At 31.0% G+C, this 16,012-nt stretch overlaps 1 protein-coding gene across 5 annotated transcripts in view; it reads left to right on the forward strand.

The window, feature by feature from the left end:
• LOC113399046 (fasciclin-2) overlaps positions 1 to 14,673 on the forward strand; it is a 102,219-nt gene extending 87,546 nt beyond the window's left edge. The window contains exons 2-15 of one of the 5 annotated variants that reach the window (XM_026638056.2): positions 4,707 to 4,869; positions 5,407 to 5,567; positions 5,693 to 5,817; positions 5,904 to 6,179; positions 6,265 to 6,572; positions 6,653 to 6,774; positions 7,121 to 7,271; positions 7,351 to 7,543; positions 7,689 to 7,963; positions 8,037 to 8,184; positions 8,404 to 8,596; positions 12,146 to 12,341; positions 12,552 to 12,656; positions 13,917 to 14,673. In XM_026638056.2, the coding sequence (XP_026493841.2) occupies positions 4,707 to 4,869; positions 5,407 to 5,567; positions 5,693 to 5,817; positions 5,904 to 6,179; positions 6,265 to 6,572; positions 6,653 to 6,774; positions 7,121 to 7,271; positions 7,351 to 7,543; positions 7,689 to 7,963; positions 8,037 to 8,184; positions 8,404 to 8,596; positions 12,146 to 12,341; positions 12,552 to 12,656; positions 13,917 to 14,046 (2,546 nt within the window). In that variant the 3' untranslated portion in view covers positions 14,047 to 14,673. Of the gene's footprint in view, positions 1 to 4,706; positions 4,870 to 5,406; positions 5,568 to 5,692; positions 5,818 to 5,903; positions 6,180 to 6,264; positions 6,573 to 6,652; positions 6,775 to 7,120; positions 7,272 to 7,350; positions 7,544 to 7,688; positions 7,964 to 8,036; positions 8,185 to 8,403; positions 8,597 to 9,617; positions 10,471 to 12,145; positions 12,342 to 12,551; positions 12,657 to 13,596; positions 13,618 to 13,916 lie in introns of those variants that run through there. The other 4 variants (XM_026638057.2, XM_064217037.1, XM_026638058.2 and 1 more) reach the window with 4 other exon arrangements.
• The last annotated feature ends 1,339 nt before the right edge of the window (positions 14,674 to 16,012 follow it).

Raw genomic sequence — 16,012 nt, forward strand, 5'->3', positions numbered from 1 at the left:
AATCAATCCGCAACAATAATTTATCTCATTTCCCTCAACGTTTGCCCGTTTGCTAAGGTTGATATTGAAGTCAAACAGAATGAACTTGGGTTTGTATTATAATAGATTTTAATACAGAAAGCTTAATAGTTATACGAAGTATTAAACTGTGTTCGGTTCTGTTTTACATACGAAATTATTTAAATAAATATACAAACAATTGTTTTATATAAAATATTGTATTTATATTGCAAATATTTGTTCTATTTAATAGTGTCAACTGATACTTTTACTTTTTTTATTGTTTTGTTTGGACGTGATATAAAAATATTAATTTACTTCGCACGGGTAGAATAAAGGTCTACATAAAAAGTGTATATCATAATATACATCTCTTTTGCATATTTTTTTTAAACTTCTTAAACAATCATCAGTCAATATATGTACATAAAATCTTAATGAAATATACATCTAAACCTTCCTCACCTTTCTGAATTACTTCGTCTATTAGTGAAAACCGTATAAATATATTGTGGTAGTTTTTGAGTTTATCACGTACATATGAGATGAGAGGTTTATTTTTTAATGTGTTGTAATAGTGATCGTTTTGCTCGTACTTAAACATTTTATTAATTGTGAATCATTTATAAAATCACGCTACGAGTATCAGAATAATCAGCTGATATCGCATTCGTTAACTAATAAAGCTTCACAAACAAAGCGAGATCAGTGGAACAAGGGCGTATTAATTCACTCTAGATTAGGTGCTTTCCACCTTTGTGATCTAATCCAAGTTTAAGCGATAATACAACGGATTTCTTGTTTTCATCTGCAAAGACGTATCCGTGTTGCCGTCGGTCCCTCGGGCGACCGAAACTTAGGGGAAGGTGGGCTTAATTGGGAAACAATGCCGGAGTAATTAATCACAATACCCTACGTATAACGTAGATAATTTTCTGACGATTAAGTAGAAAAAAATAATTAAAGATCAGACGAAAGACAATGCTTTATCCATAAGGATTAGCAAATAGTGAATGAACAGAAGATCCGACCACTAATGGCTTCAAAAAATTAAACGATGATTAATGAAACGATGTCTATGTATTTATTTAATAAATTAAGCCGTTATAATAGTTCAACTCAAATGATTATAATAATGAGTTCTAAATGAAATGAGGATTTATTTAATGGGGCAACAAATATAAATTAAATTTTAAAATCGCTAAAATACAGTACATACATTAAAAGGTCTCATAAAATAAAAGAGTATGGAAAAAATATACTTTTTCATTTTTATGAAATACAAATTAACTTCTAAGTCACATAATAACTCAGGTTTACGCAGACATGTGTATTCTACGTATATTATATTACTCTCACACATGCAACGGATCACATTCCCTTGTGCTTAGGATTGTATGAGTAATTTCCACAGGGACATGAGTCACAGAGGTCTCCGTTAGACCTGAAACTGTTACGGTTCATTTCATCGGTGTGAGATTAGCTTATTGTTAGGTTAAAGGTAGATTGAAAAGGTTTTTTTGGGATTACGGTCAAGGAACCGTTCCTCACAAAGAGCAGTTTTAGCGTAAAGTTGTTTTTGCTTTGATCGTAAACTAAAATAATTTTGAAGTAAAACTTTGAACGCGATGAGAACATGATTTAAAATTGGAATCTTATTGCAACGATTTGATAATTATGTATCGGTTCGAATCAAAACGATTCTAACATTTCTCTTCCGTAAACAGTGTTGAGTCGGATGTGCTCTTTTTAAAATACATTAGTACATCATATTTATAAAAGATTTATTAAAAAATTAAAAGGCTATTTAAAAAAAGAATCCTATAATGTATCTAAATTTGTTATTTTATGTTCGTATTTAAAAAGAAAGATTGTTAATAAGCACAACAGTAGTTGTTATCCTAATATTTATGAAAACGTAAACATTTTCAGAGTATTATTTCTATATTATATTTCAGTTCCTAATTAGTTTTGACAAGTGTTACAAACATAATCCTTTAGCTTGTTCTACAATTAATTACGGCCACAAACGAAACCGCCTATTTGCCAAAATGTCACTATTATTAATGGACTCAAAAGCCTTGTTAGGATCCAGAATAAACGTAATTGGTAATTCAAAACCGCGCGGGGTTCACCCAGTGATGGTTCCGTTATGAAGCACACAAATTTTCTACAAACCCTTTAATCCGTCGCTCGCTTATTTCAATTGTACACTAAGTAACTTTCATCTGCTATATGTCTTAGTACCTTAAGAATAAGAATCAAAATGCAGCATTAATTCAGCTTATGCATGGTTTGTACCTAACCCTCATTGGTAAAATTGTCCACGGTCTCCCCAATCTCCCCTCACAGAATGTAATTTTGGTTGTGCCTGAATAGACTTCGTTGTAAGCTATTGATGAAGGTTCGTGATTATTTCATTGTGACTAGAGCTTTAATATCTAAGAAAAATATAATTATGATTCCTGATGACCAATATTTTTTGCACTAACCGAAATTCAATGAATGTTGATTATACATAATAATGGATTGGTTGACTTCATTTACCTTTATGCCTTTAATTGTAAATATTATTTTATTTAATCATAATTCTTTGTTTAAACATATTTCACAAAAAATCACTGCTTAATTAATTATTTAGCATTGCTTTTTTTTCTATTAAAACAATCTTTTCAGAAGGATATTAACCAACAAAACATAGTTGATTATCGGCTTTTTTTAAATTTGAGCCTTAATTGGTATTTACATATGTACTATATAGTAATTATATCACGCTTTGCATTTGTTTTTCTTTCACTGAGATGTTCATGTTTTAAGAAATCAAGAGTTATAGATGCTGTAGTCAGTTTTCCTCTATAAAGTGTACAATTCGTATAAAATGCAACGAGCGCAGTTTGTTTTGAAAACTCGGGGAAAAGGAAGGGTCTTGGTACGCACACCGAATACCTAAAAAGTGTTAAAAAATTCTACGTGCCTGCTTTCGTAGAACGTAACAGTATGATGGGCAACTACGTGTTTTTACCCATTGTAATACGGGTCAATTTGCAAAGAAGTAACGCTTGCTGATGTCTTAGCTTATATTTGAGTTGTACGACATGCGTGTATTGTATCAAAATGGAAACCATCCTCCATACTAATATATGATATTATAAGTCGTGTGGGAGTATGTGATGAATCTGATTTTTATTATTTAGTTTGAGTTTATCTTTTCAAAGTAAATAATTTGTTGAAATTATCAAGACAAAGAATACAATTAAATGGTAACGTGTTGCGTGTAGGTGTATTTGTGGAATTAAGATACCTTACATTGATTGAATAAATAATAATACTTATGTTTGTCTTTTATACTAAATTAAAGCTATATTCGCGATACTACTTTACTGATAATAAGAAATTTACTTAAAATCAGAAGCATTTCGCTTAAATATTATATATTAAGTATGTTTCGTTTAACTTAGATATTAAAATTTTACTCTCGTAACAAAATAAGTTTTATTTTAACAAAATAGAGGATCTTGCCTTTACAATGTTAGGTTGTAACAAAGCTATAACCTTAATACAAAATTTTATTAACAGAATACGATACTTGTTACATTATTAAGCTTAGGTATGTTACTTGAAAATTTCTCTAATAAGCAGAAAGTTCTCGAGCTCTCAGGCGTGGATTCGAGGAGGCTCAACTTGTCTTGCGAACTCTATTGATCTTTGCTATGCATCGTATCAGAAGTTTACAAAACGAAAAGAATTTATAAGCAGCGAACAGTATGTGTACAACTTAACATGCATAACTTTTGTGAAATTTATCTTAGCTATACAATTATTCTTTATTGAAAAGTATAACATCCTACTATTGTAACAAAAGTATAAGTTTGTACGTTTAGATGTTTCTTACTCAATCACGCAAAATAGGCTGGATATTATGATCATATTTTAAGTAGATAGCAAATCTACTTAACTCACGTGAATATACAGGCTATCTAACATCTGCGCTCTCACCCCCTCATACGCAAGCAAAACCGCGGGCGTAAGCTAGTATTAAATTATTTTCATGATTAATGTTGTATTGCCAAAATGTCTAAAAAGATTGTGCTTGCAGTGCGTTGGTTATTGTTTATTTCTGAACGATTAATTAAAATCAAAATATTATTTAAATTATATTTAATAGAAAGGGGTAGAAGGAAAAAGTACAATGCTATCGTCAGTCTTGAGTTTTATCTCGTTCTCATTGATATCTAACTGTTGTAAGAAGTATGTTTTTTAAATATATTATACTATCTATACAGGTTAATCACTACGAAGTAGTATAACTAAGAGAAAGTCAATTATTATTGTAAAGTTTATAGTGATATAAAAAAACTGTTAGAGAAATATATTTTGTACAAGACTTAGAATGTCATTATTTTGTTGTTTAAAGCGAATTTAATAGTTAATTTGGCTCGTCGTCCAGAGCAACTTTGAAGAATAATAGCCACGAATATGAATCTTCGTCACGTGCCTCGGAATAAATTGCGGTAAACTTAATTAAACAGTCCGGGCCTCTCTGCCCTCATTCGTTTCAGCGGAATCAAATATTTTACAAAAAAAACTTCATCCGAATTTATTTAATTCCTTAGAATTGTTTATCTGTTTTATAAAATTTTATCGCTGTTCTGTTGAATTTATTATTGTTTCTTATGATAAACGTTAATGTTTGAATTTTTTTACAGGATGTTCATCACAAACGTTGAGAATATTTCCGATACAGAAGCAGCAGACGGTGGCCGTGGGTAAGTCCGTGGTGCTGACCTGCCAAGCGGATGCTCCTGACCCAGCACTTGTGACGCAGCCTCAATGGCGTGACCCTAAAGGCCTTATTATAAATGAAGCAGCGTTAGTATTCATTTCATATATTTCTTTATAATAATATCTTTGTTAAACCGTGTCCGACCGTGTTGTGCAGAAATATACCAACCCACAGAAGCACTAATATGAGCTTAAGGTTTAAAAGAGAAAACTAATACTATAAAAATGTCTTAAAAATTATAATATGCATAGTATTATAGTATAAATATATATAATTTGACACCCCGTACTGTCTCTACAATAATAGTTTTCTTTATGGATTGGTTCATTTTTGCGTAATACGTTCCAACTAAAAGGGCTTTATTATATTTAAACAAAAAAAAACATACGAGTAAACAAGTGTTATCAAATTTCTATAGACGCTAGAAGTACTAGAAATATTTTAATAATATTACAACTAACTAATATTTGTGAATAAAATATTAAAGGTTTCTCATTAAATGGACAAAATTATGGCTTTGTAAGTTTTGTATAATGATTTTATCATTTAATAATAATTCGACGAGCGATGTTTATTGACATACCACTAGATATAGATCATTAATTTCTGTTTCAATAATTTAGAGCCGGCACCAGGCCTGAGATCTACACAGAACCGATGCCCGCTAAACAACTGCAGTTGCTCTACATATCGTCCATCACAACCGCAATGGCAGGCAATTACACGTGCGAAGCGACCTACACAAACATGCCTCTCAGCGCGAGCGTTGTCCTGGAAACATTCGGTATTGGTTTCGCGTATATTATAGTTGCTAACTAAACATCCTTTAAATTCAATTTATAGTGACAGCAGTATCAGAAAATGTATTGCTTGCATAAGAGATCTGTAGTATACGACTTTTTATTTCAGTTGCTATAACCTGGACGAATGCGAATGAAAACCAATACGCTACAAAGGGAAAAGATTTCAAAGTAATGTGTGAGGTAACAGCTGAACCGGCGCCTTCAGTTGATTGGTTTAAGGAAGGAACACCTGTGAGCAATATTTTAATATAATTAATTTAATGTATTTATTATTATTGTATTCGAATATTGTATAATATATTCGTATTTTTTTATAGATATTGACCGGTGACCGATATGTTATTCATGCAAATGGCTTGCTTATTAATAACGTTCAAGAAAGTGACGATGGAACTTATACTTGCCGGGCTGTAGTTATCCAAACGGGAGAATTAGCTGAGAGGAATATTAAACTTGAGGTTTATACTGCACCTGAAATGGAAGAACGTGAAACTAAAGTTGAAATAAAAGAAGGTGAATCTGCGGCGATTACGTGCAAAGCTAGAGGAAAACCACCTCCGACATATTCTTGGATTAAGGCTTCTACTCGAGAAGTGAGACTACAAATTATTTTTTAATTATATATTTATATACATTATATATATTTTTTGATTAATTTTAAATTTTATAAATTTTTAGAACTTAGGAACTACGGCACGCTTCAGTGTAAATGAAAATACAGGACTCTTGACATTCGATAGAGTGGAAGCAGGAGATTATGGTAAATACATCTGCAGTGCTGTCAATCAAGCAGGACATAACGAAACGGAAATAGAAGTAGAAGTTTTAGTACGACCGAAAATTTTCGAACTATTTAATACCACATCAGCTGAAAATACTGAAGGAAGGTTAGAATGTAAAGCATCAGGACGTCCAGCGCCTCGGATCAGTTTTAGAAAACTTAGCAACAGTGAACGATTCTTGAATGGCCCTAATGATGATGGAAGGTAATAATTCTATATTTTTACTCAAATTATATAACTTTTTATATTTTTATTCTCTAATCATCATAATGGTCTGATTGCAGAATTACGATCGAAACGAGTAATCGCCAAACTGGCGATCAAATGCAATCAAGTGCGGTCATAACAATATCGAAATTAAATAGAACGGACGATGGATTATATGAATGTGTTGCTGAAAATGAAGGTACTTTTTTCATTTATAATGTGTTTTACTTATACTTTTTATAATTTGACTGCCTACTGGTTTAGTAGCTAGTTTATAAATCTGCAATTCCCAAGGTACTGTGTTCACACCTCGATTCGGGCCAATAGAATGTTATTGGGTTTTTCTGTTGAGCCCTGTCCGGAATCTACAAATTTGCAGCTTTTACATTTCTGTGTCAGGGAAAGTACATAAAGCCGTTGGTCCCGTGACTGATATCTAGAGTATTAAATACACTAAAAATATACCTCAAGCCTGAATCGCTCACACGGGCGAAGCCGCAGGTGGAAATTAGCTATCTATAATAAAACAATTTCCTCATATGTAGGTGGCGAAGCAAGGAAAAATGGACATCTAACAGTTCAATTCAAACCATCGTTCGAACATATGACAAATGTGCCTATTTGGAGCTGGAATTCTCAACCTGTTAATATTAGTTGTGTCGCTGAAAGCATACCTAATGCTACTATTAAATGGAAGTAAGTACATTTAAAAATATAATAAAAAACGATGCATTTATATTTGACACTTTTAAATATGTTTTTTGTGTCATTACAGATTCCATGAATATGACTTGGTAGAGTCTCCTCATGTAAGGATCTACGGATCCGGGCCAATCAGTTATGTGTCTGTAACGCCTCTTGATAGGAGTCTTTATGGTATTTACAAGTGTATTGCTACGAATACTCTAGGTGAAGCGGAACACATTATTCAATTGCGAGAAGCTTTTCCACCTGGACCCGTTGTACAGGTAATTTATCTTTTATAAAAATTTCGTTAAATCTTTTTTAAAGTCACCTAATTTCCAATATTTATAAATATTTTTATATTATTATATAAAAATAGATAATTAAATTAATTTTTTATTTACATACTTTATCAATCCGGTCTTTTAGGCGAGGCAAGAAACAATAACGGCGACATCGGTATCATTCAATATAGTTGGCCCAGCCGAAGAAATGGGACCGCCAATATTGGCTTACACGACACAGTACAAGGAAAATGGGAACTTCGATTGGAATCTCGCTATGAACAGAACTTGGTCTGTCAACTCTCCGTACATTATTGAGAATTTAAGGCCAATGTTCACTTACGACTTTAGATTCGCGGCTGTCAATCAAGTTGGGGTTGGAAGCTGGGGAGCACCTCTCACCGTTATTATGCCCAGAAGGTAAAATATTATTTTTTTTATCATCTAAGTCTTCTTTATCAAAGAAACCTTTTGTAATTAATTTTGATCATAGGTCACCACCGGAACAACCCAAATGGAGAGAAACTATCAGCTCAGAATCTCTTATACATGGAAAGTATGCTGATAGGTATGAGCTACAATGGAGAGTACCAGCTCACAACGGTGAACCTATCGACATGTACGAAATTAGCTACTGCCCAGTAAGTATTATTTCTTAAATTATATATACATTTGATAAAATACTCGTGTATTATATATTTCCTTCTTTAAACTACGGTTAAGATTTTTTTAAATCAATTAATCTTGAAATTAAAGACATGTAAAACAATCTAAATATTGCATACTGCCGGTTTGATATATTATTGAAGACTCGAGATCGTACAAATTCTTACAAAACGAATAAAACATTTTATTCACAGGTATTAAAGGTTAGTGGCGAATGGCGTGTATCTGGTGAATCAGATTGCCTAACTGAAGAGTTAAAATCCTACGAAGCGATCAATTACGAAGTACGAGGCTTACATCCAGATACCAGATACAGAATGCACGTTCGCGCTCATAATGTCCTTGGATTCTCCTTGCCTGCCCAACTCTACGTTCAAACTGCTCTCGGTGAGTACCAAGACCATAATGAGATTCCTCTTCGCGCTGGCTTCTACGACGTTTACACAGCCGACCCTCATACTTCCACAGCGTTACATACTGTTTCTTCTGTTTTGGTTCTGCTTTCGTCCATTCTTGTACGTTCCATTTTGTGAAGTGCTCGTTATTGCAGTGTCTTTTGATGTTTATTTGCTACTTTATATATCTTATCTAATTTGATTTTTTCTTTGGCTACGATTCATCATTGTTTTTAAGAAGTATATTTTATTCCATAAAATCTTAGGTTAACTAATTATTGTGATCTATTAAGTACTATAAAGATCCGTTTACAGTGTACAATTTTTGTGTCATTTATTATCGTTTTACTTTTATTATTAATTGGTTATGTTTCGTTTAATTTCAGTGCTTGTTTCATGTAAGGTTCATTGTATACATTTCTTTAGTTTTTACGTTTCATATTGCATTATTTTAAAAAAGTACAATTTTTTATGTTTTAGATTATAAGGCATTCGTACCACAGCTATTTTATTGTTTGGTTTTGTATTTAGTTTCGATTGAAGATAGAATTTGCTTAAAAAATATGAAGTTATGAAGTCTTGCCTTAAAACATGTTATAACTCAAAGAGTTATTTCCGTGTGTCATTAATACTGTAACGTCATTTATTTTATATTTTTGAGTCCTTATTTTCCTTTGTGTATGTTTTTTTTATTTTATTTACAATGTTTAGATAATTGGCGTTACAGTTTTAAAGCAGAATAAAATATTTTAATGAATAAGTCTTTCTAAAAGCTTCATTGCATGGGTTTTTTTTTTTGTATTATGCATTTAATAACCAATACCCATTCGCATCTGTATAGTTTTAAAAGGACCTTATTGATTTTGTTAGGATTATTTTACTTTTAATGGTAAGTTTTATTAAGTTGGTATTTATAATGCCTTTGTGTTTAATCATTGTAGATACATACCAGTGTTGCAATTAATTATTTTGCAAATATATTATAAATATTTATATAAGTAAATATTTTTTAGGTAATCCAAGTGGAAGTCCAAGCACTTTCCAATGGGCTCACAATAAAATGGACATCTTGATTACATTATTTTTAATATATATCTTTATATAAAATATCATACATGTAATAATAATCGAAATAAAATAAGTCCAAAGACGACTGTTATTTAGGAATTTATGTGATAAAATAAAATTTGTTGTTGTATAAATAGAATATAACTCACCTCAAAATAAAAAAGTCATCATAAAATAATACGAATAATCAAATTGGTGGTGATTATGTTGTACACAGCCTCTTAGTCAATTCGAAAGGACTAGAAACCTAGATATCTCTTTTAAACCGGATATATAAGAAAGAGATAGTAATATTTTTAGCCCTGTCGAGGAAGTTAACTTAGAGTCTGTATGCAATACAGTTAGCACCAATCAATCTAATTTCCTGATTTTAAAAATTGCTAAAATTTATTATTACCTTTAGCGTAGACTTGATGATGACTATGATGTTACATTTAAAATATAGACAGTAGATAGTTAATTGGCAAATAAATTTACACTGCCACGATGTAAGCCAAGAGAACTTTCTTTTGGTATAAAAATAAGAAAATTTCTCAACCTAGTATAAGATACTTGTACGAAATTTTTGATGACTATTTTATTCGTTTAGTAAAAATCTTTCTAAAAACATTGATGTAATGCGAGAAAAATCGTCCAATAAAAAGCGAGAAGAGGATGGTCGATAATGTAATATTGCTGAGCTGTTAAGAAAATAGAATTAAGTAGTTAGGTGGAAAAGTTTTAAGTGTCGTATTGGAATTGTGATGAGATCGGGAGGTAAATTGACCAATGTGAACAAAATAAATATTACGAAAATCGGACGAGTTTGTGATTTCAACTATGATTTTAAATTGAGTGAAGCTAATGCAAATAATCAAACTATAAACTCAGATGTGGTCAGAACTTTTCACAATATTTTGAAATAAAATAACTTTAACTAATTCTGTAAATTTTTGTAGATGTTTTTTAAACTGGAATTTTTTAGAGGCGCAACAATAATCCCATTGTCAGATAAGGGTTAACATTTATTTCTGATATAATTCTGAATAAAAAAATTAGCTTCATTCATTTTACACCTGATAATTCCTTTGACAAATGCGATTGCTTATGTTACTTGTAATGTAAATACTATACATACCTAAAAATATAGAATTAATGACCCTTAAAAGAAAGCTGTCAAGATGCTTGTCAAGAAATCCATTTAACCCCTTTTGAATGTTGATTTGAAAAGTGTGTTTGTGTCGCCCTGATCCAATTATGGGTAAATATATTTTATAATAATAATCTTATATAGTTAATCCTGCTATATTTCCTCTGGAATGTACTAATTACTGTACTGCATGAACTTCTCGATGCTAGATTTGTGTATACCCTTTCAATAATTAATTAATTAAAAACCATTCGCATGGTCCTTTTTATATTAAAAAAAAAATAGTTAGGATTCTATATCATAATCCATTATACTTAGATCTCCCTTAATTTTATTACAGTAGCTGAAATTAAAATGTTTAGTATTCGGTAGAAATGATATACGATTATTCAATAATTTTTAATTTATTTATTTCAAGCATGTGTCAAAATTTTGTAAAACTTGTCGGATACGATGACAGTTATTGTGTATTATGAAAGTATTTTTATTTTTTATAGAAGGTTTACGGAACTATTTAAATTATTTTTAAGTAGCGCTAATTAAATTCTATTTGTAGTTTGAAATTATTTTATCACCTGTATCTGAAATTCGGTGAACCCCTTCAAACTACAAGTAACAAATCCCTACTTTACGCCTTATAGCGAAGGGGCTCGAATAGATTAAACGGTGATGGTTCTTAGACGTCCATCGATTTCATAGTTTGTTTTCCTATTATGTTATATCTTAGATATGAATATCCGCTTATTATAGATACAGAAGTTTTGTCATGGGGTTTGAAAATTTATGTTGCGTCAATTCGAGTTATTTGGAATGTTTGCATCTTGACAACTTTTCTTTCTCTTTCTATTGATAACTATAAGATTTGCGTTTATGCATCATTGCTGTCGCTACAAATATTTTCTATCGTTTCATTTTTCATTCAAACCCCATTTCATTCGGATGGAGGGCTTTCATGATTAAAAAAAATATATTTAGTCGTTAAGACATTTGGAAAAAAAATGATCTGGTGATTGGGTGCACGTTTTCTTGGTTTGAAAGCACTCCTGGTTCACCAAAATCGATTGTAATAAATGCCTACACTTTCCTTTAAATCGTTTGTCTTAAGCCTAACCGCACAAGCACCGGCAGGAATGCATTTGTTACAATCTGTTTATATCACATAACATTATATTTAGCTTCTTCAATATGATGCATAAAACTAACTTATTAAGAGCAGTAAATACTAAAAAAAACTGTCATAACTTTTTAAATAAAAATTTAAATTTAGAAACAATGTATTCAAATTTACTGCTCTTATTTATATATTTATTAAAACAGATTTCTTAAATATATTAATTTCTACAGGAGTGGAACGGTCTGGCTTTGCCCCACCGCAACTGTTATCAAGTGGTGCCATCATTGGATTAGCGTTGGCTGGAGTTTTGATCTGCCTCATAGTAGTTGATCTACTTCTACTATGCTTCAGACGGCAAGGAGTCATTGCAACAATTTGCGGTAAACGAGTCAAGAAACACAGTGACGACGAAGCCAAATTGGGAAGGTAATAAACGTTTACAGTATTCCATCAAATCTGTTTTATTAACTTTAATTTTGTGTCTAAAATCATTTAATGTTACACATAAACTCGAAATTGTGATCATTTTGCACTTCATCGACATATAAATTTGTTCCTTTGCCGCCATCCGGTCCTCTATTTCCTATCGTTCCGTAAAAAGTGTTAGTGTCGATGAGAGATGTTTCTGCCCGCTAGTCTGTACGGTTGGCGCTTCCCGCTCCCTTATTGCAGCACGAAGCCGCGCGCGCCGCCCTCCCCCGCGCCCCTGCCGCCGCCCGTCAAGCTCGTGCCGACTCCGACGTAAGGCATCACATGAACGACACGATTTCGTTTGTTCATTTTTGAAATGTTACATAGTTTTCATCGGTTTTTGAAATGTTCATTTGTTTTAGCAAATTATATTTGAATAAATTGATGATGCGCTTCTTTAGCTGAATGAACCTAATGACTCAAAGAAAAAGTGAATTGGGACATTAATATTTTTTCGGATTAGACTTAAGACCTTCTGAATGGTATTAAATATTGAATTTTAGTTAAATATATCTTTATTTAAAAAATATAAATTATTGAAGAAAGTAAGCTAATGACAATTAGCGTGTATGAATATTTTAAAAACCGATAAAATATTATAACAATATTTCGAAAGTCAGCATTCGATTTCCTGCATGCTTTGTGTGTGCAGACGCTATGGTCTGGCCCTTGTGAGGAGAATATGACAAATTCTTCGAAGAACGTAACGGGTTTGAATAAAGTTACCGTAGCTGCAACAAATGTATGCTTTTCGCTGGGGCCGACCAATTGTAAATATTGAGATTGGATGCAGTTACGCTTAGCGTTTAAGCCTTTGTAAATATGCCAGTGGTCGTCTTAAAATACAGCATTAGCCTTTATAATGTACATTACGTAGACTAGATAAATTTACTCGTTATAATTCAATAAAATCTTATTGATTTCCAAAACATCACCGAGTTACGGTGCCTCGTTTAAAACTGATTTGAAATTGAATCTGGAACATCTCTTAAGACATTTTTTAAATGTTACCAGTTTTTTTTCGACATCAATCATTGTTTTTGTTAAATCATTATTTATATACCAATATTTTTTCTTATTCTTCCCTATTTTTTCACCTGTAGGTTTGATGTGTTTTTTTTTCGTGTAATATACAAATTCATATAAAATGCACGTTTACTAACGAATTATATTTATTGTCTCCACGCTGCCTCATCCCGGCCACTTGTAGTTATATCCCAACTACGCCAGTGTAAGATATTCTTAATATTATATGCAACTATATCAGTGCCACAAGTACGCTCTGTTTATTTATAAAACTTAAGCCCATAACTGCTTGTTGAAAACTGTATTTATTTTTAAGCTTGATTTTTATTTTATTTTTAACACACGTTGCATTTTAATTAAAGTGTTGCTACTTAAATTGTATAAATGATTTGTTTTTAGTTTAAATAGTATATTTATCATAGGTTGTGTGTGTAAAAATGTATTAAAGGAATATATAATGCGATTTGAAGGGAAAATTTAAAGGATTTTCTTCATTTTTCACAGAGATGAAAAGGAACCTCTCAAAGAAACTGGGGACGACGCTATAAAGAGAAACTCTTCAGTCGAATTCGACGGACGTAGGGTATATGCGACTAGCACAGGAACCATTATTGGTAAAAATTCAGCTGTTTAAAAATCGAATACGAAATAGAAATCACGAAAATCGATTCAAAGATTCAACATTCGATTTCGTCGAACGAGCAAATTAATTCGAATGATTATTATTATAAACGATTGAAATTATATTACGAGTATAAAAGCTTGTGTATTTGTGATGAGCGCGACCAGTATTCGTAACTGCCAAAAGACGAATTATATCGTTTATTATTAAGAGCGTGATCAGCTTTATTGCGTCGACTTAGAGTTAATATTTAATTATACCATTTCCTATAACAATATTATATTTGAGATATGTAATGGAACTAAATAGTCATAAATCAAGCTTAATGTATCTCTATTGTGTTACGTTTTATAGAAAATAGTTCGTAACGCGTTAATTACACAGATATCTCCTTTGTCTACACAATAAAAACTCTTTTATTAACACACACACACACACATACATATAGCTTCAAGAGGTACACTTCGTGCCTTTTAGAGATTATAGGTACTATCATGAGGGTATTCATAGTATAGTTTAGATTGTATATAATATTTTGTACTTTATAGGATAGAGCTTTGATGTCACAAAATATGACAATTCCTAATCATTTAAAATCACAATATTTTATTATTAACCCAGTAATTTTATAGACAAACCCAACGTGTAAATTATTCCAATCTAAGAAGGGGTAAAAGATGAAAATCTTACATATTCCTTATATTGTCTCGGTTATATATATATATATATATATATATATATATATATATATATATATATATATATATATATATATATATATGTATGTATTTATTATATATTGAACTTCACTCTTACTTCCAAAGTTCCAACGATAACTTCGCCGACATTCAAATCACCATTTTCTCTCGAATCCATAATGAATTCGACCAATGATATAACGCGAATTCTAGGTCAATGCAGTTTATTTGTTTTTACTCCTCCTGTGGTTGGAATAGGCTATATTAGTCTTTATATTATTTTACGGTATATTGTTATTTCAATATTTTCTCAAGAAATTATTAGCTGATAATAAGTGTATGATTTTTTTATAAAAGTCGTCTTTAAAGAACACTGAGTACGAGACGCACGAACTTTAATATAATTTTAATATGATGTAAATAAGTAATTTATAATTTTGTAAATAATAAACTATATTTGTTCATGTCATTTAGATTAAAAGCGCGAATGTTTGCATTTGTTAGAAATATATGCTATTACGAATTAAATTGGTATTTTCTATAACAAGATCTCTATTTACTACTTGTCTTTTCTAAATGTTAGTACTATCAATATGGAATTTCAAATTATTTCAATTAGTTCGTACTTTTCATTCACATAATACTTAATTTAAATCCGATTACAGCTTAATTAATAAGTGTGTTGTAAGTCAGTATTATTTAAAGAAGCTAAATATATAAAATATTGAAGAGATGCAGATCTTGAAGTCAAACAGCTGAAAATAACATTGTAGAATTTATAGTATTAACACGGGATGAATGTTGACTCGCTTTACATGTTATATTTGAAAGATTAACGTCGATGTATTTTAGATTTATTTATTTTATGAACAAAAAATCAATAATTTTTATTTTATTATATAAGAAGATTAATCGATATTATTATACATATAATACATTATTTTTCTGTTCCTACATAAGCTGTAAATGGATTCTTCTTTGATACCTATTGTCATTTGTAGATTTATAGTAACACACTTTTCATAATTCAATACTATAGCAATTATTATGTAGTTGATATTTTCATAAGTTTTGATACTGGCTTTGAACATTTTTATAAACACATATACAGTCATATAACATCAGGAATATTCACACAATTAGGATTGTTGTCTGTGTTCTGATTGCTTTGTCTTATTGGAAACGTCATTGTAGTGTGGTCAAGTCGATTTAGTCCATTGACTATAGACATATGTATTGTATACACAATTGAAATATGAATGATTAATGTTATTCCATAT

Source organism: Vanessa tameamea, chromosome 15 (assembly GCF_037043105.1).
Source record: "Vanessa tameamea isolate UH-Manoa-2023 chromosome 15, ilVanTame1 primary haplotype, whole genome shotgun sequence".
Classification (NCBI taxonomy): domain Eukaryota; kingdom Metazoa; phylum Arthropoda; class Insecta; order Lepidoptera; family Nymphalidae; genus Vanessa; species Vanessa tameamea.